The 20,092-nt window shown below is 34.3% G+C and overlaps 1 protein-coding gene across 9 annotated transcripts in view; it reads right to left on the reverse strand.

The window, feature by feature from the left end:
- UBR3 (ubiquitin protein ligase E3 component n-recognin 3) overlaps positions 1–20,092 on the reverse strand; it is a 230,802-nt gene that overhangs the window by 178,201 nt on the left and 32,509 nt on the right. For 6 of the 9 annotated variants that reach the window (XM_067741585.1, XM_067741583.1, XM_067741588.1 and 3 more), the window contains 4 exons: positions 10,379–10,518; positions 7,521–7,679; positions 2,746–2,889; positions 2,133–2,182 (listed from right to left, as the gene is read on the reverse strand). In XM_067741585.1, the coding sequence (XP_067597686.1) occupies positions 2,133–2,182; positions 2,746–2,889; positions 7,521–7,679; positions 10,379–10,518 (493 nt within the window). The remainder of the gene's footprint in view (positions 1–2,132; positions 2,183–2,745; positions 2,890–7,520; positions 7,680–10,378; positions 10,519–20,092) is intronic. The other 3 variants (XM_067741589.1, XM_067741584.1, XM_067741591.1) reach the window with 1 other exon arrangement.

A 20,092-nucleotide genomic window follows, 5' to 3' on the forward strand; every position in this document is an offset into this window, starting at 1 on the left:
ATGCCGCGGAGCGGCTAAGCCCGTGAGCCATGGCCGCTGAGCCTGCCCGTCCGAAGCCTGTGCTCCGCAGCGGGAGGCCACGGCAGTGAGAGGCCCACGTACCGCAAAAAAAAAAAAAAAGAAAGAAAAAGAAAGCAGAATAACCAATTTAAAATCATATGTCTATCTATTATCTAATCACTTCCCTCTTCGACATGTGAAAAATTAGCATTCTTACCCCCATTACTCACTTCCCCTAGCTTCAAAACAAAATTATTACTGTTTTAGTCAATAGTGTATATATTTTTGAAAGTCTATTTTAAATATCAGCAAGTTTTCCCCATTTGTCATTATGGCAGCAGTGTTCTTAGAAGTAACTCTTTAAAGCTAAAAAAAAAAAAAAAAGCAAAAAGTATAGCTAACCATTTATACAATTTTTTAAATGATTTTATTTTAATTTATTTATTTAACAAACATACATATAGTGTTACAATATGCCAGGCACTACTGCTCTGAGTGCTTCTATATATTAACTCATTCAATCATCATCATAACCCCAGGTATTAAGTACTATTATTACCTCCATTTTACAGGTGAGGAAATTGAGGCATGGTACCTATCCAAAGTCACACTACTAATTGGTACAGAAGCCAGATTCAAACCCAGACACTTCACTTCCAGAGTAAAACTCAGAAGCAGTATACTAAACTACCTAGGGACTTCCCTGGTGGCCCAGTGGTAAAGAATCCTCCTTCCAATGCAGGGCACGTGGGTTCGATCCCTGGTTGGGGAACTAAGATCTCACATGCCGCGGGGCAATTAAGCCTGCATGCCACAACTACTGAGCCCACACACCGCAACTACAGAGCCTGTGCTCTCTAGGGCCCACACGCCAAAACTAGAGACAAGCCCGGGCCACAATAAAAGATCCCACATGCCACAACAAAGATCCCTCGTGCCGGAACTAAGACCCAATGCAACCAAATAAATATTTCAAATAAATAAATAAATAAACTGCCTATCCAATTTGTTGAAAACTCTTTAAAATTGTTAGTCCAGGGACTTCCCTGGCGGTCCAGTGGTTAAGACTTCGCCTTCCGATGCAGGGGGTGTGGGTTCGATCCCTGGTTGGGGAACTAAGATCCTACACGCCTTGCGGCCAAAAACCAAAACATAAAACAGAAGCAACATGGTAATAAATTCAATAAGACTTTGAAAATAAATAAATAAGTAAAATTTAAGAAAAATAATAAATGAAATAAAATTATTAGACCAAAATGAGACTCCACAAAATGTTGCATTTTGTGGGAGCCTTCTTAGAGGGGAAATATACTACTACAAAGTTTAAATTATAAGGCATTAGATCAATTATAAGACTTCCATAAAAGAAATCATGTTTTCAAAAGAAGAATATTTGGCTTAGTCTATATGATATTATCAAATCAAAATGGGTTTTCAAAGGAAAAACATGTAAATGTTTAACAACAATTTAGTTTTTAAAATTTCAATCATTGAATATATAAATCAATAAAAATATGAAATTTAGGTTTTATAGAAACCAAGATTATAAACAGATATAAGTCAAAAACCAATATTTGCTTACAAATTGTATACTAACAAAATACAGGAATGTTATAAGGAATTTATTAGAAATATTTATTATTAATAAACACTATAAAAGTTGAAATTTCAAATTGACATTCTATTTCCCAGTACATTGCTTTTTTTTGATAACCTTTGACATATAAGATATAACCTTATTATGAGATTAGAAAAGAAGCTACATTTCACTTTCTTCTAGCAAATTATTCTAGACTTAGCTAAATTTTTTAACAACAAGTTCATTGTGCATATGACAACTTGGATAAATTTGGGGATATTTTCATAGGAGAAATAGCTCTATGTCTTTCTATCTCCCATTTCTAAATAGTGAAAAGAGAAATGAATTTACAAACAAGAAGTAAAAATCTAGTTGTAGTTCTCGTCCTGTCACTAAGTAACTGTGTGACCTTGACTAAGTTATTCCACTCTGGGGTTTAGCATCCATGTCTATAAAATGAGGAATTCCAACTAGATAATACCCACAAATCTGTATGGTAGTTCTTAAACTTTTAAAATTCTACTTTTAAAAAGTTTCAAATGTTAAATCTCACCTCATCTGAAGAATCTAGTTGTCCCAATGTTCCTGTTGCACCTGCAAAACCTTTGGAAAGGAGAAAAAAGATTGCCCTTCATAATTGTTATATATTGCTTTACTTTAAAATTATTTTGAGACATAACAACATCAAAAAACTAAGTTTTGTTAAGACAACTCATTCTAACAGTTATTTTGGCAGAAATCAACATTTATCTTCAATAAATTTGAGCCTAATAGGCTTATACTTCAATAGGAAATCTCCAGTGAAAACCCAGATTTAATAATTACACATGGTGTTTCAGAAGGATTGCTTTCTTTTACTTTTAAACCATGGTTTACTAAAATATTGAACTACTAAACTTTGGGGCTACTCTTAAATAGCAACTGCTATATTTTTCATGAGTTAGAACCAGAACCTCTGATAAACTAACCGAATTTCGCTTAAGAAAAATGAAATATCTTCTTTGATGACTCTATCCTTTCTTGCTTCCAAATTTTTACTACTTTCACTACTTTCTTACAAAGAATGACACAGCACTTAAATTTCTTCAATAATGAGTAATGTTTGAAGGGTTTTTTGTTTTAGTACAGAAAAGTTATCATTGTTCAAATTAAATATTTAAACAAACCTTGAACTGCCAGAGTGCTAGTGCCAGCAGATGGTTCTTGTATACCATATACAAGTTTATCCTCAGGATATGTAAGTCCAGAGCTCTTCAAAGCTATAAGGTATTTTTCATGACTTTTCCTTGCATAAGCATTTTCTCCAAGACCTAATATTTAAAATAAATTCAAAATCAGAAAAAATATTCCATTCAAAACATAAGTACAGCCATCTCAATAACTAATGTATACACATATAAAATAGATGAATATTCTAATGGAGGGGAAACCCTAGAATGAATAATATAAGATAGCTTCAGACAACATTTTTGTGCTCATGTTTGGCATTAACAATCTCAGAATGCACAGCATGTTTACAACAAATAATGAAATCCACTAACTAACTGGGTGTCTAGAATATGCCAGAGATTACATACAAAATATAGGGGGTGCGAAGATTAATAAGACATGATTCCTGCCTTCAAGGAACTTAAAATTACTGTAAAGAAAGGCAGATAATATGGTAAATGACAATTACGTAGCAGACTTCACCATCTCGTTTAACAACCTGTGCTCTCATAATACCATGCAGCCAGACTTAACCCAAAGCAGTTTTTGGAAAGGCTTACTAGAGAAGATAATGCCTGAGTGGAATTTTCAAACAGTAACTGAGATTACTAATTTCTGTTTTACCAAGCATAAAATGTTTTTATAATCACATTTAAGGATAAAAGTATAATTTCTACAGAAGTAGCAGTTAAAACAAATTTATTCCAAAATTTTGAGAAGTTTAGGTCCTAGAATTAAACAATCCTAGGTCTTTCACTTTAGCATTTGAGCATATTAATGCCAATTTTGTCTTTTGTTTTTTAATATATTATGGAGAATAGAATAACAACAAAATAAAAATACTGACATTTGAAAGTTCTTTAAAAGGAAAAATTATTCTCTGTCTGAAAGCCAAGTTACCATGTCATTTGCCACCTCTTAAGCAGATTATATATCTTTAATTAAGGTTTCAATCTCTCTGATTATAAAAATACATAGTAAATGAGTTTCTTTAGTATTTGCTGAGCTTTTCTCAATTACCTCTCTTTGCTAGCCTCAATAATTGCAATAGATTAGTTTTGCTTTTTAAATCTCTGCCCAATGTCTGTCTGGGATAGTTTAAAAAAAAACAAAAAACAGGGCTTCCCTGGTGGCACAGTGGTTGAGAGTCCGCCTGCCGATGCAGGGGACACGGGTTCGTGCCCTGGTCTGAGAAGATACCACATGCCGCAGCGCGGCTAGGCCCGTGAGCCATGGCCGCTGAGCCTGCGCGTCCGGAGCCTGTGCTCCGCAACGGGAGAGGCCACAACAGTGAGAGGCCCGCATACCGCAAAAAAAAAAAAAAAAAAAAAAACCTTCAGCACAGATTAAACAGATAGGAATACATCTATCCTTCAATTCAAGTCCAAAACTAAAAACAACCAGTTAGTCTATATAGAATAAAGGACTTCTAGGGGTCCTATGTAAGAAATGACTAAATGTCTCCTGAATAATAAAAGCCATGTATTTATCTCAATAATAATAGATGAAATTTTTGTAATACTTTTAATTAACAAAATACACTTCATCAACCCCTCACAACAAGCCTGAGAAAAATGAACATATTATCACCATTTTTATAAGTGAGGAAACTGAGGCTTACAAAGATAACATAATAACCAGTGAGTAAGCAAGCAGTGATTAGAAATGAACCTAGACTACAAATTTAAACTTCTGAATCAAACCTAATGTAATTTCCATCACTACAAGTTAGCTAAAGATTTTTGTTTTGCTTTTTAATTTCAAGAAATAAGAACTTAAAAGAATTGTAGAACTAAAAGAAGACAATTACCATAAATCATTCTCAAGGAATACATTCTTACAATGATTAAGAACAACTTGCTGTTCTTTTTCCCAACAGTTGATAGTTTCTGATTACAGAACCATTTTCTAGGCTGAAGAAATAACAGACCTTCAGGTATAATTCTGATCTCTCTCTAGCATCATCACCAAAACTTAAACACAAGTTACCATCATTTTATCCTAGGCTGCTGCACTTGAGCTTCTGTTCTTGCCCCTTCCCATCTATTCTTGGCAAAATAACAAGCCATCTTTTTAAAGCACATATCTGATCATGTCACTCTTCAGATTAAAATATACCCATGACTTCCCACTACATTCAGGATAAAATATAAAACCTTAAATAGCTAACAAGGGCCTACCTAATCTGGATCTAGCCTAATGTGGTAGCCTTATTTGGGCCACTATCCCCCTACATTCATTTCATTTCAACCACAATAGCCTTTTTTAGTTCCTTTTAAAAAAGTAAGCTCACTCTCACCCTAAATATTTCCACATGCTGGTCCCTCTGCATGGAATCTAGGAGATGCCTAAGTGTTATGTTCTTTATAAATATTTATCATGTTTGGGGTTCATTAAGCATCTTGAATCTATAAATCAATGTTTTTCATCCAATTTGGGGAATTTCAGTCATGATTTTTTCAAATTTTTTTTCTGCCCCATTCCCACTCTCCTGTCCTCCTGGGAGTCCAATTACACGTACATTAGGTCATCTGATTCTATCTAACAGGTCCCTGAGGCTCTGTTGTGTTTTCTCTCTGTTCTCTAGATTGAATAATGTATTAATCTGTCTTCAAATTCACTAAGTCTTTCTTCTATCCTCTCCAAACTGCTGCTAAGTCCATCCAGTGAACTTGTCAATTGCATTCTACAGTAATTGTCAGTTCTAGAATTTTTTTGTTATTGTTTACATTTCTTCACTAAGATTCCTGATCTCTTCACTCATTAACACCATATTTTCCTTTACTTATTTGAACATATTTTCCTTTAATTTCTTCAACATATTTATAATAGTTGCTTTAATGTCTTTATCTGCTAACTCTAACATCTAGGCCATTTAAAGGTCAATTTCTATTACTGTCCTTTTTCTTGGACATTCTAACGACATGTTATCAAAGATTCTGGATTCTGTTACCTTCCTTTGAAGAGTATTAATTTTAATTCTACAAGACATTCAATAAACAGTCTGATCACCTAGAACTCATAAAGACTTAGTTTTATACTTTGTAAGGGGCAGATTTATAGAAAGCCTGAGATTCTTAAAAAAGCCCTGTAAATTGACAGGAATAATCTCCAAACTCTGACAGGGTTCTAGGCTTCATTAAGGCTGATCTAGAGTAGAACTTACTCTCAGGTGTGGTCTTCTGGTGTGTCAACTTGATGCCTAGGATATTGGTAAGGTCTCTCTAGTCTGGTTGCGCTGATACTCCAATGTCTCCCAACACTGCCTAACCTTTTTTAACCCCATAGCAGTAACCCCACAGCACTCTCTAATAAGCCTTAGGTAGTCTCATCCTGTACATGTGTATCTCAGTTCTCAGCCAAGCACTTTTAGGGGTCCCTCATACATCTACCCCACAAACTCTTGCTATTCTGCCCCAAAGATTCCAGTTTCCAACTGCTTCAGCTGCCCTAAACTGTGACCTCTGCCTCCTTAACTCAGCTGGACCACCACGCTCTGCTTCAATGCCAGCCCTCTATACTACAGTCAGGAAGTTATCCCCAGACAGAGACTCAGAGAATTGTGAGGCTCATCTCATGCTTTTCCTTTCTCCCAAAGGTTTACAGTCTTGTGCTGCCTGCTGTCTAATGTCTGAAAACAACTGCCTCACATTTTTTCCAGTTTTATGTTATTGACATAAGGGCTAGTCCAGTAGTCAGAAGCAGAAAATGTTCTGTACCCGGAATCCAACTCCACCCCATTACCACCCAACTTGCCACATCCTCTAGCTAAATGACTTTCTCTCAATGTTTTACTTCAAATGTCACTTCCTCAGTGAAGCTCTCCCACCTCCTCCATCAGTGAAATCAGGTCTCCCTTTTATACACACTTGTCCTATCCCTTCCCAGTTATTTACTACAGTTTATACTTACACAATATTTTGGTTTGGAGACTTTGTTAATGTCATCTCACTCACTAGACCATAAGCTTTATAAGGGCAGAGATAGGAGTACCTGGCTTACTACGTACCTTCCCTACTCCAAGCTCTAATACCTAGCCCAAAGCCAAGCACACAGTGGGTGCTTAATGAGTACTCACTAAAGAAATAAATACATCAGATAAGACTATCTCTAAATAATACATGGTTAACAGTACACATAAAAACTTCACCACTCTAAAGAAAGAAGGTATACTTCAATTTTCAAAACATGCTGCTCATGAGCCAGCATAAAGAACACTATTTAAACTATAAGATTTTTAAATAATTGATATATTTACCATACTATAAATTTGAACTAAAGGTTTAAAAATGAAATTATTTTATATAACAGTACAAATATACTTAATAATTCCAAGTTTTATAACTTAAACTCTACATCACTATAAAATCCTAGGCCACACGACACAAATGTTTAGAATAACAAAAATGAAGACACAAAAGTGGTTGCTGTTATTGTTTGGAAAAGGGGAAGTGGAATATAATTACGAATATGTCACACCAAATTTAGGAAACCTGGGTTCTAGTCCCAACTCTAAAATCAGGTAGTTGTGAGGTCTTAAACCAGTCATTTAATTTTTCTGGGGTTCAATTTCTTCATCCATAAACTAAGAAGTATTCTTAATAACTTCCAGCTTTAGCAGTCTATTAAAAAAAATCTACATTTTACTTTTAAGTTCTAAAATACACAACTTTTAAATTATTTTAGTAATGTAAGCAAATTTTAACTTTCTTCTCTTCTAAATTTTACTCACCAGAAGTCAGATCTTTGTAGCTTTGTTGGTTTGTCAAAACCTGAGTAAGAACAGACCGCATTGCTCCTCCCATTTTAGTTAGATCTTCTAAAAAGGAAATTTGAGGTTCCAAAAGCTGAAGGACTTTGTTAAGGTCTTTTTCTGATGGTACATCAGCTGCTAAAAAAAATATAATCAACTTTCTTTAAAATACTTTGCTAAGAACAATATTTTATTCTTTAAAATTATGATGACTTAGATGACAGTATTTTATAATCAAAGAGTTAATATAAGAATTCTCTTTAGAAAGCAGGAGCCCACCAAGCACCCAGCCTAGGATAGACTTGTTTAGGAAGTCAGTCCTCTGAGAAAAGACTGATGGGGAAAAGAGATGACTTCATAAGGTATTAAGCACTTAATTTGTGTAAGAAGCATTCAATTTAGGGTCCTAAACTTCCAGATATATATATGTAATCATAAGACCATCTCAAAATTAGATAAACAGTGTTTAAGAAAAAAGTTAAGATCATTCTCTAAAATAAAAGGAGAAATGAAATATATTGAGATAGTATAAGAATATTAGGACAAAATTATGTCAGCTCTAAATTTAAACCTGTGCAGCAAATAACCCATCCACTATCATATTCCAAAAATACAGATTCATATTAGCTAGAGGTCAAAGCAACTAAAATGAAAAATACGGATGTTTTTACTAAAACAATTTTAAAATACCAGGCAAGATATGCTGGTAGAGGGGGAGAGAAGAAACCTGAACAGCAACTAAAAAAGAATATTTAAGAGGAAAAGAAAAAAAAGATGTTTTAGAGAAACTGAGGTCTAAAAGGAAGAAGTGAATAGAGAGATTTAGAGCTTAGCCATAACTGGTTAAAAGAAGAATACATATAACGAAGCTAACAGGGGGCCTGTGTGCCCAGGAAAGGGGTCATCAAGTTCATTCAATATTTATTCAGTATCTACTACACGACAGGCACTGAGAAGCAGAACTAAATAAGACATAGTTCCTACCCCCAAGGAACTCACAACCTAGTTCAAAGATAACCTGTGAATGAAATTCTAGATAACTCTGAGTCATGGAACCCAAGCCAAAAAACCTTACTTTCTCAGTAGAAAACCAATACCGTGTATTATTCTTCTTTATATTCTCCCCAATGACTTATGTAGTAACATAGTAGATATTTAATTAGCATTTGTTCTTGATTTCCAAGGGCTCTAACACAAGCTCTGGCACTGGTCTAAGGATGGTAGGGTGAAATGGGAAATGGAATTCAAGGCAACTGTCAAACCACAAGATTATCTGAGCTTCCATATCTCAGATTAGATGATTTCAAGTCCTTTCTTTAATTTTAAACAGTGATCTCTGCAGAAAGTAATGCAGAGATTTTGCATACACAGAAGAAATTAATGCTGAGCACAAGTGGTAATACAGAGAGTGAAACTTCATGAACCTAAGTTCATGAAACTCATCTTAAGACAAAAAAAGTACTTCCATTCATTCCTTTATGTTTTCAGATAATGGTAACATAATTATCAAAGCTACGTATGCATGTCATCTACCACTTATAACTGCTAAATGTCACCAAGGAAAAAATAAATATAATACACTCGTATGAATTACTCTTTGATTAAACTAATGGTAAGCTTTATGGTTCTCATAATAAATGATTTCTACCTATTACTTTTCTAAAATAGGACACTTGTAGTACAAAATGTAAACATCCAAAAAATCTGTTAACTAGCATATGAGAAATAAAATGGAAGACAATTTCAATAACCCAGCTGGTCTCCACTTCCTTCACTCCAAAGAGAGAGCAGTTTGGGACTAAATCAAAATAATATTTCTTTCTATATTTTAAGACATACTCTGAGAGGAAGAGAAGTACTTGACAAAAGATTGTATATTTTGCTTAAAATGTAAAAGTGAAGAACTATAAGTATTCGCTCACAATGCAAATAACATGATAGTTCTAGAAATGATGGAGATACATATTTCTTCACACTTTTAGGATGGAAAATAGAAGATAAACATGTGTGCCATAGTTTCAAATTGGATTTAAGATTTATAGAATTAAATAATTTAAAAGCTCTAAAAGTAATGCAAATGCAGTCCCTTAAATGATAAAAATGCAAGTATCACTAAAAAGGTAAAAGACATCATAAAAAGTTAACAAATTTGTTTCATACCACTAACTGATATCTGTAATTCACAATGTCAGACTGAGAACTTTAATAAATGTTATCTAAATACAAATATTTAACTAATGCATATTAATCAAGATTGTGACTAAATCTTAAAAGGTAAGAAGAATATCTGTAATTTGCATGTTTCTTTTCTCTTTTTAATACTATTAGGATGCTTACGCCCATGCATTCTACCGGTAATATGGGAGTGAGAAATTTGACCCTCTCATAAGTTATTATATATGGAGGGGAATAAAAATGTATAGACCTCTACAAAAAAGAGGGGGAGAGAGGGGGAGGGAAAGATATTGGTGAAATTTTTATCTTCTAAAAATCTAAGTTAAAGTCAAACATTTCCAGGACTTCTTAATTATGCTCTATTATAACAGAATCACAAATAAAGTCACTTTAACCCCATAAAATAATTATTTCCTCATCTGCAAAAGGCCAAATAAGTTTGATCAGAAACATTTACGATCCCAGCAGCAGAGACTGCCAAACTGTGCCTACAAGTATCAATGAGGTTATATAATTGATATTTAGTATGTTTTTATTTAGTCTCTGTATTTCATAGTCATCACATAAAAAATGTTAAGCAAAAAAATGGTATCTGAAAAAATTCACCTCATTATTAGTGCTAAACTTTGCTTGAGTACTAATGAAAAGTGGATTAAACATACCTGGTTCATTATAGCCTTCTCTTAAGTACTGAATAAGACAAAAAATAAATCTTGGAAGAACAAATTCAGACATCATCAGTAAGTCTTTGGGGACACAGGGAATATTTGAACTTGATTTAATTTGATGCCTTTTGCAAAACCTGTAATATGAAAAAGAAAAGAATTAATGGCTAAGAAATCTATTACTTCTATTTACAATATCCATAAACAGAATGTGGGCCAATATCAAAGCCAATGTATTACTTTTATGATTTTTAAGGCACCAAGTTAAAAGAATATAGTTTTAATTGGTCTTTAAATAAAAACTGGCACTTAGGAAGATTTCTTCCTAATAAAAGACCATTCTAGTTAGATTCCAATTAGAATACAAAAACAAAATCTCATTACAGAGTTTATATTTTTTAACTACAATTTATTACTTGCAAGTATTACTTTATTACTTTTACCCTTCATAAACCATTAAGTACAAACTGATCATTCCCAAGAATTTGCATTTTCTATTCCTTAACTGTTTCGAACTTATTGCATTAATGAATAGATAAGTAATATCAATACTTAAAGTTTATTTGAAAAATTTATACACTTAAGTATGCACATTCCTTCTAATCTTATTTATACTTATTTTAAAGTATGGTTGGAATATTTGAGCAAAAATGAAATAAACTAATCTATGTTCACAATCCAAATAGTCACTAATAAGGTATTTTGTGACCAAACACAAAATAACCACACTAAACATACAACATACCTAGAAAGAAACTTATTACGATGGGTGGAGAAACTATTTTAGCTGAAAAACGTAAGAGATCTGAATAGAGAAAAACTACATTCTCAAGTGGAAAAAACTTTTATTTTTCTAAAAAATGTCACTTCCACCAAACTTAATGACATTGGATTTAAATCCCAATGGGACTAATCACAAACTAATTCTAAAGTTCAAATGGAAGAATATATATGTTAAAAAAATATATAAAACTTTAAAAAAAAAATTAATGACAGTGACCTAGACTTTAAAACATAGTATAAAGCTAACATAATTTAAGATCTGTAGTAATCTCTCTATAATGACCTATATGGGAAGATAATCTAAAAAAGAGTAGATATATGTATATGTATAACTGATTCACTTTGCTGTACAGCAGAAACTAACACAACATTGTAAATCAACTATACTCCAATAAAGATTTTTTAAAATTAAAGTAAAATCTGTGGTAATGTGATAACATCAATGGACCACAATGGAGTCTAGAAATAGACTATGTAATGACTATGTTAATCAATGTGGGGGGCGGGGGGGGGGTAGAAGACTTTCAATAAATTGCTATAGGACAATTGATTCCATGCAGGAGATAAATTTGATCCTTATCTTACACCATATACAAACTATTATATATTCCATACAGATCAAAAATCAAATGTGAAAAAAATTACTAGTAAGAAAATGAACTATTCCCCTATATTATCTCAAAGAACAGAAGTCTAATAATTAAGATTTGAAACCAAAAGTCATAAAAGAAAGATAAAAATTGGCTACATAAATCAAAAGTTTCTTTGCAGAAAACAATTATTGTGTTACCAAAAAATATTTACAATAGATAAAACAGATGAAAGATTAATATCTATGATTTTTGACTCTAGAAAAATGGATTAAAAAAGAAAATAATTCAATAGAAAAATCAGCCAAAGTCATAAACAATTCACCAAAAAAGTGAATGGCTAAGAAACATATGAAAAGATGCTCAAGTTCTCTAATAATCAAAGAAATGAAGTTTATTAAAATAAAAAATGAATAAATAGAGAATTACCATTTTGTGATACCTACTAAAATAACTGACCCATGCAATGGAGCCATTAAAGGAAGGCTTGAGGGGAAATTTTCCACTTAGAGATCAGACTGTTACATCCTTATCAATCTCAGTATCATTAGAAGTGAGAAAAAATCAGATGCTATGATGCTTGTGAAGTACAGAGCACCATTTACAAAGAGTTTTTACCAAACAAGATGACCTTGAATGACACCAAGTCTCTAGAGCTAACTTCCATTTATAGGAAACATAAGAGATAAAGGAACAAGTTAAATGACACCGCAAAAATAAATAAATAGACAAATCATGAATGTAGACCATTATACAGGACAACTGACTCCGTTTCTGCAACCTGTCAGTGGCAGGGAAAAAAAGGAGGTAGAAGGATCACTTATTAAAGAGGCCTGAGAAACCCAATAACTATGTGTTTACTGATTCTAACAAACCAACTTGAAACAGGCATTTTTTAGACAACAGGGGAAGTCCAATTAAGAACTGGGTACTAGTTCGTTACATGGTTTTATTAGGTAAGATAATGGCACTGTGATTACGTAAGAAAATGTTTGCGGATATTTGATAATATTAAGGAATTATCTTGTGTAGGTATGACAACAACATTGTGGTTATCATTGAATAGGAAAGTCTTGTCTTTTACATGTATCTATATAAATATTTATGAATAAAATGCTACAATGTATGCGACTTGCTTCAGAATAATCTGGTTGGGTGAAGGGAAGTAACTGGGAGTATACCAAGCCCAGCTTGAGTTGTTAATTGTAGAAACTGGGAGACTGATAAGGGGTTTTCTTATATTACACTCATTAAGCAGAATGTGGGGCAATATCAAAGCCAGAAAAGTACCACTCCCTTCAGATTTTTAAGGCACCAAATCAAAAGAATGTAGCTTTAACTGGTCCTTAAAAAACATCACCAAACGGGACTTCCCTCGTGGTGCAGTGGTTAAGAACCCGCCTGCCAATGCAGGTGACACAGGTTCGAGCCCTGGTCCAGGAAGATCCTACATGCCACGGAGCAACTAAGCCCATGCGCCACAACTACTGAGCCTGCACTCTAGAGCCCGCGAGCTACAACTACTGAGCCCATGTGCCACAACTACTGAAGCCCACGAGCCTAGAGCCCGTGCTCTGCAACAAGAGAAACCACCACAATGAGAAGCCCACGCCCCGCAACAAAGAGTAGCCCCTGCTCACCACACTAGAAAAGACCCAACACAGCCAAGAAAATAAATAAATAAATAGCACCAAAGGAGTTTTTTCCTAATAAAATGTCATATCAGTTGGGTTATACTCATTGCTTTTATATGTCTGAAATTTTCTGTACTAAAAAATTAAAAATTTTTTAAAAGGAAGGAAATATTCATATTTTTTAAAGATGAATACTGAAGCGTGTCACACAATGTTTGGGATTTGTTTGAAAATACTTTAGCAAAAGAGAAAAAAGGGCAAATGAGGCAAATGTGGCAAAAATCTTGATAAACATTGAGTCCAATGATGGGTATATGGAGGTTGAATGTTCTGCTGTCTCTACCTTTGTGCATGGTTGAAATTTTTGGTAACACAAACATGTTTTTTCATCTTGCAGGTTAGGGAAAATTCACTTTACTAATTCATTGTTGGAAAGCATGTTCAGAAATTTGTTATCATACACATGGAAGTGTAAATAGATACAGTTTTGGGTGTCATTTTGACAATATCTACTAAAACTTAATGTGTTCATAACCCTAGCTTAGCATTTCTATTTCTAGTAATTTATTATACAGAAATAATCCTAAATTTGCAAGATATATCTACAGATATATTCACTGTACCACAGTTTGCAATGCAAAAAAGTTAGAAACAACTTACGTGTTCAGTAACAGAATAAAGATTAACCAAATTAGAGTAGATCAATAAAATACTTCGCATTTATTAAAAAGAATGAGGGAGATCAACAAGTACTGAAATAGAATTATATCCAAAATAAGGGAGAAAAGAATTACATAGCGCATATATATATACACACACACACACACACACACACACACACACACACATACACACACATATATTTTGGAGAAAGAATAGAAAAAAATAATATATGTATGGAGAAAAATATTTAGAGAAATGTACACCAAATTTTGTGGAAATTAACTGAAACTGGGTTATAGCATACTTTTACTTTCTACATTAATTCTACCTACAATGTTTGAATTTTGCATGGCAAATATATGTAAAACTGTGTAATCAAAACAAAAAAAATTTACTCCAAAAACAATAAGTTATGCCATTCATTTGGCTTTAGTTCCACAGTTTGAACATTAACTCTTAACCTTTTTTGACTCATGGACACCTTTGAGAATCTAATGAAAGTTATAACTCTTTCTTAAGAAAAATATACACAGGTGGTCCAGTGGGTAAGACTCTGCACTTCCAATGCAGGGGGCCCAGGTTCGATACTTGGTCAGGGAACTAGATCCTGCATGCATGCCGCAACTAAGAAGTCCGCATGCCCCAAGTAAGAAGTCCGCATGCCTCAACTAAGCGTCTGCATGCCACAACTAAGAAGGCTGCATGCTGCAATGAAGATCCCAAGTGCCACAACCAAGACCTGGTGCAGAACGAATGAATGAATGAATAAATAAATAAATAATTTTTAAAAAAAAGAAAAATATACACAACCAAAAAAAATAAAACCAAGTGTTCACATACTACTGAAGTCTATCTACTCTTACGAAAGAGCTTCCAAACATCAGGTCAATAGATTACAGTGTAGAGACATGGATTTCATCAGTCCTCAGGCTGACAGACCAGGAGGGTCTGGGCAGCCTCCTCAGTTGTCTGTGTGTCCCATCCAAATATCATTTTCATATTTATCATATAATGAAAAAAATTAGAAAGTATTACACCTTAAAGTCCAAATCTTTATTTAAAGGGAAATAGAAACTTAAGAACTTCTTTCAGATGGGGTACACAAAATCTAAGTAAAATCAAAGAAATTTTTAAAATCCTACTCTATTTTAAAAACCTTTAAAGATTAAAAAAAAAAGAATCGGCTCTGTGAAACCTGTGGTGATCTAAGATAATTTAACTGAAGTGCTTACAAGCATGAATGTGAAGGAAAGAAAAAGGAAAGCCAGAAGAGAAGAAAGGGAAGACATACTGGGGCACAAAGACTAAAGGATACAATGAAAAAGCAGGAAGAGAGAAAAGATTAGATAAAGGAGGGCACAGAAAGCTCTCTTAGACACTTTCTGTGTAGGAAAGAAATTAATTCAAAAAGAGCTACTGGACAGAGAGTGAAGAGCATTTGAACGGTGTGCGGTGGGTTCAAGGAGTGACAATTCAACCTGGAACTAAGCTGAAGGAGCAGCAAGAATGGCCTAAGCAACCTAGGGACTGAGTTTACAAGAGTAACTATAAGATACTATAAGATCAACAAACAAAACTGGTTTTTGTATTTCACGCTGAGAAAATAGTGTGGGGAACTAAACCATCTTACATATTACATAGCAAGTGCTCAATAAAGGCTTGGTGAAACAAAGATTTAATCTAATAGTAGAACTCCAAAAATGATTTCAAGGGCGTCCAATTAAAGGAAAAACAGAAACCCATTTAATAATCCCAGATTTTCAAATATGATTTTAAGAACAACTATATGCCTGGCACTTAGGCCTTAGGAATAGAGGCCTTGCTCTCATGGAGGTAACTTTCTACTGGAGGAAGGGGGAGGGGGGAGGGAAAGAGGGCAGGGCAGAGGAGAGAGAAACAAAAATATAAATATGAAAAATACGCTCTACAAAAATAATATCACAGCATTATTTATAGAACGCAGCCATTAGGTGCCTTTAAATTCGGTTTGTCAGGGAAGGCCTTTCTGAAGAGGTGATATTTGGGCTACAGACCAAATGAAATGAAGGAGCTATGCTAGGCATGCAAAGCTCTGTGGGTAGAACATATTGTCAAGAGGTATGACAAATGCAACTGCATATAATCAGGTACTAAAGATCTCTCCCCAAGCGAACAGCAAAAGGGCTTTTTAGACAACTGGTATGGTTCCAAAGGAAAAATGGCAGGAAGTAATGTGTTTGCATTTGCAGTTCACAGGTCACAGATATTTTCCTCAAGGAATCCAATGGTTTTGAATGAGTAAGAAGGCTAAATATTTCTTAAAGAAACAGGATGCTATGGAAATAAATAGAATGGTCAAATAGAAGTATAGAAACAGTTGATAAAATAATCTCTCCAAATTTAATTTTACCTCAACTTTTTAAAAATTTTTCATTGACATATAACTGACAGAAGATTGCTCAAAAGCTAAGTGTGCAGCTCAATGAAGTGTCACAAACTGAACACACCCATGCAGGCACCAATCAGACCAAGCCACATAATATTACCAGCGCTCCAGAAACCCTCCTTGTGATTCCACTGATACCAAATTTAAATGACTAAAAGCAGAGTTCTTGTATGCTGAGAAAAAGAGAGCGGGCAGAATAGGACAGGAGGGAAAGGGATAGGATGAGAAGAACATAGAAGGGAGGAAAGAAAAACGACCAGAGCATTCTGGTCATCCATTTCCAAATTACTGAGACTTGGTTGGGGGCAGAAAGGCAAGGAGAAGCCAACTCAAATAACTCAACCACACATTTCAAAAATTAGAGAAGCATCTGAAATAAGCTCCCCTAAAAATTAGACTGTGGCATGTACATTACATTCCCAACTTAGCACAAATTACATACAAATACATGATTTTGCATATAATTCAAGGTAATTCATAGAGATCTCTGGAGAGTTATGCGTCCCAAATTAAAAGTCCCTGAAATAGCGGCTTCCCTGGTGGCACAGTGGTTAAGAATCCACCTGCCAATGCAGGGGATGTGGGTTCGATCCCTGGCCTGGGAAGATCCCACATGCCGCGGAGCGACTAAGACCATGCACCACAACTACTGAGCCTGCACTCTACAACTCATGCTCTGCAATGAGAAGCCCACGCACCGCAACGAAGAGTAGCTCCTGCTTGCCTCAACTAGAGAAAGCCCATGTGCAGCAACGAAGACCCAACACAGCCAAAAATAAAAACAAATAAATAAATAAATTTATATTTTTTAAAAAGCCCCTGAAATATTCTCTTCTCTTCATTTTACAGATAGGGAAGTATCAGAAACACTAAATGACACACCTAACCAATAAAATTGTTAAAAGACTCCTGAAGATCACAAAAGGCATATCGTAAAGATATATTGTATCTAACTAATCTATGTATTTAATATGACCTCAGAAAAAATATCAGTAAGGAACAAACAAGATGATTCTGAAGTTCCAACAGAAAATTAAGAATAGCTAAGAAAATTCTGTAAAATAAGTGTAATGAAAGTAGAATAGTTTTATCAGGTATTAACTTATTTTGAAGTTAAAATAATCAAAACAGTGTTGTTGGAACTTCCCTGGTGGTCCGGTGGGTAAGACTCCACGCTCCCAATGCAGGGGACCCAGGTTCGATCCCTGGTCAGGGAACTAGATCCCACATGCATGCTACAACTAAGAGTCCACATGCTGCAACTAAGAAGCCCACATGCCACAACTAAGAAGTCCGCATGCCACAACTAAGATCCCACATGCCACAACTAAGACCCAGCACAGAATGAATGAATGAATGAATATTTTTTTTAAAAAAGAAAAAAGTGTTTAAAAAAAAGTCTTGTTATCTAGCTTTTAGGGAGCTTACATTCTAGAGAGTAGACGTTAATGATAAATGCAATTAAATAAACTATAAAGTAAACCAAGTGGAAGTTGGGACAGAAATTCACCTATATGTGTACTTATACCATTTCTCTAGATATACATTTCTACATCTTTAATATGTATGGCTTGATTAAGGTACAGATTCATCTCATGTCTAAAACTGTTAGATTACATGAATAGTTAAGAAACAAAAGGAAACATTTTAAATTCCATCTATGTAAGTTTAATATTATTTATTGGGGCCTAAAGTACTAGAAAAGTAAAAGTAAAATATTTATGAAAACTAAAAGTTCTAAATTCAATTAGAGAAGGCATATAAGATCAGAAGATTTGAAAGCAAAATTAAAGACTCAATGTATTTAACTTTTAAGATAATAAATAAATTATAAATTAAATGCTTGAAGGCAGAAAGAAAACAATGTGGTAATGGTACATGAAAAGACGTTATCAATGGACAGATTAATTGCTGTGAGTCCACAAACAGAATCAAATATATGTGGAATTTAATTTATGACAAAGGCAGATTTCAAATCTACGAGGAAACATGGCTCATTCAGAGAAATGGTACTGAGATAAATGAATAACCAGCCAGTTTTGGGGTGGCAGGGGAGAATCTCCTCACACCTTACACCATGAAGATAAATAAATAAGACCCATATCAAACTTCTATAGATGAAAAATACAACATTAGAAACAAAAAATATATACCTGATGGGATAACAGTAGATTAGACACAAGAAAGAAAAGATCAGTAATTTACTGACAAAGCAATAAGAAACTATACAAAATAAAGCATGGAGACTGAGAAAAAGAACAGAGTCTTTGTGAGGTGTGGGATAATAACAAGCAATATTGTATTATATTGGAATCCCAAAAAGGGGAGAAGGTGAGACAGAACAAACATGTGAAGAATGGTCAAAATTTTTCCAAATTTGTTGAAAACCATAAAATCACACATGTAAGAACTTATCAAACCCCAAGCATAAGACACTTTTTTTTAAGCCATACCAAGTCACATCATAATCAAATTGCTGAAATCAGTGACAACAAGAAAATCTTCAAAGCAACCAGAAAACGATCCATTATGTACAGAGCAACCAAGATACAAAAGATAGAAGACTTTTCATCAGAAATCACACAATCCAGAACACAACGGAGAGACACATTTAAAGTGCTAAAAGAAAACAAATCTGCAAATCCAGAATTCTTAACACAAAATAACTTTCTAAACTGAGGAGAAATAAAAACTTTTCAGAAAAAATTTAGGAAAATTCATTGTCATCACATCTGCACAAAAAATGAAAGTAAATCTAATAAGCAGCCCTATGATAAGCCCACATTTTGAGAAACTGACCCTCCTATTAACAGCCATGTGGGTGACCCATCTTAGAAGTGGATCCTCCCATCCCAAGAAGCATTCAGAAGACTGTAACCCCAGCCAAGATCTTGACTACAACCTCTTGAGAGACACTATGCCATAACCACACACCTAAGCCACTTCAGAATCCTTGGCATACAAAAAGTATAAAATAAGAAATGTTTGTCATTTTAAGCTGCTCAGTTTTGGAGTGATTCGTTACACAGAAATAGATAACTACTAAAAATACTATCAACCAATTAGACCTAACAGAACACTTCACCCTACAACAGCTGGATGCTCATTCCACTGCTCATAAAATGTCTCATTTCATTTTAGATTTTTAAGAAGGAAGCAGATATTATCAACTCAGAATCATATAATTAACTTAAACATACAGATAGTATTTCCAAATAATCATTGTATACACTTATCAACATATACATTGACTACACTGCATAGGATTAGCACAAGACAAATATTTCCAACACATATACCCACTCTCCATGCCCCTCCTGTTATTAAGAACTCAATTGAGGCCTCCTAACATTCATACATTGAAGTCCTAATTCCCAGTGTGACTGTATTTGGAAACAGGACCTTTGAGAAGGTAATTAAATGAAATCACAGGGTGGGGCCCTAGTCCAATAGGACTGGTGTCCTTATAAGAAGAGAAAGAGACACCAGGTGTACAGAGAGAAGGTGGTCATCTGCAGGCCAAGGAGTGAGACCTCGGGAGAAACCAAACCCGCCAGCACCTTGATCCAGCCTCCAGAAATAAATTTCTGTTGTTTAAGCCCCCAAGGCTGTGGTA

This window comes from Pseudorca crassidens, chromosome 6 (genome assembly GCF_039906515.1).
Source record: "Pseudorca crassidens isolate mPseCra1 chromosome 6, mPseCra1.hap1, whole genome shotgun sequence".
In the NCBI taxonomy this organism is placed as follows: Eukaryota; Metazoa; Chordata; class Mammalia; order Artiodactyla; family Delphinidae; genus Pseudorca; species Pseudorca crassidens.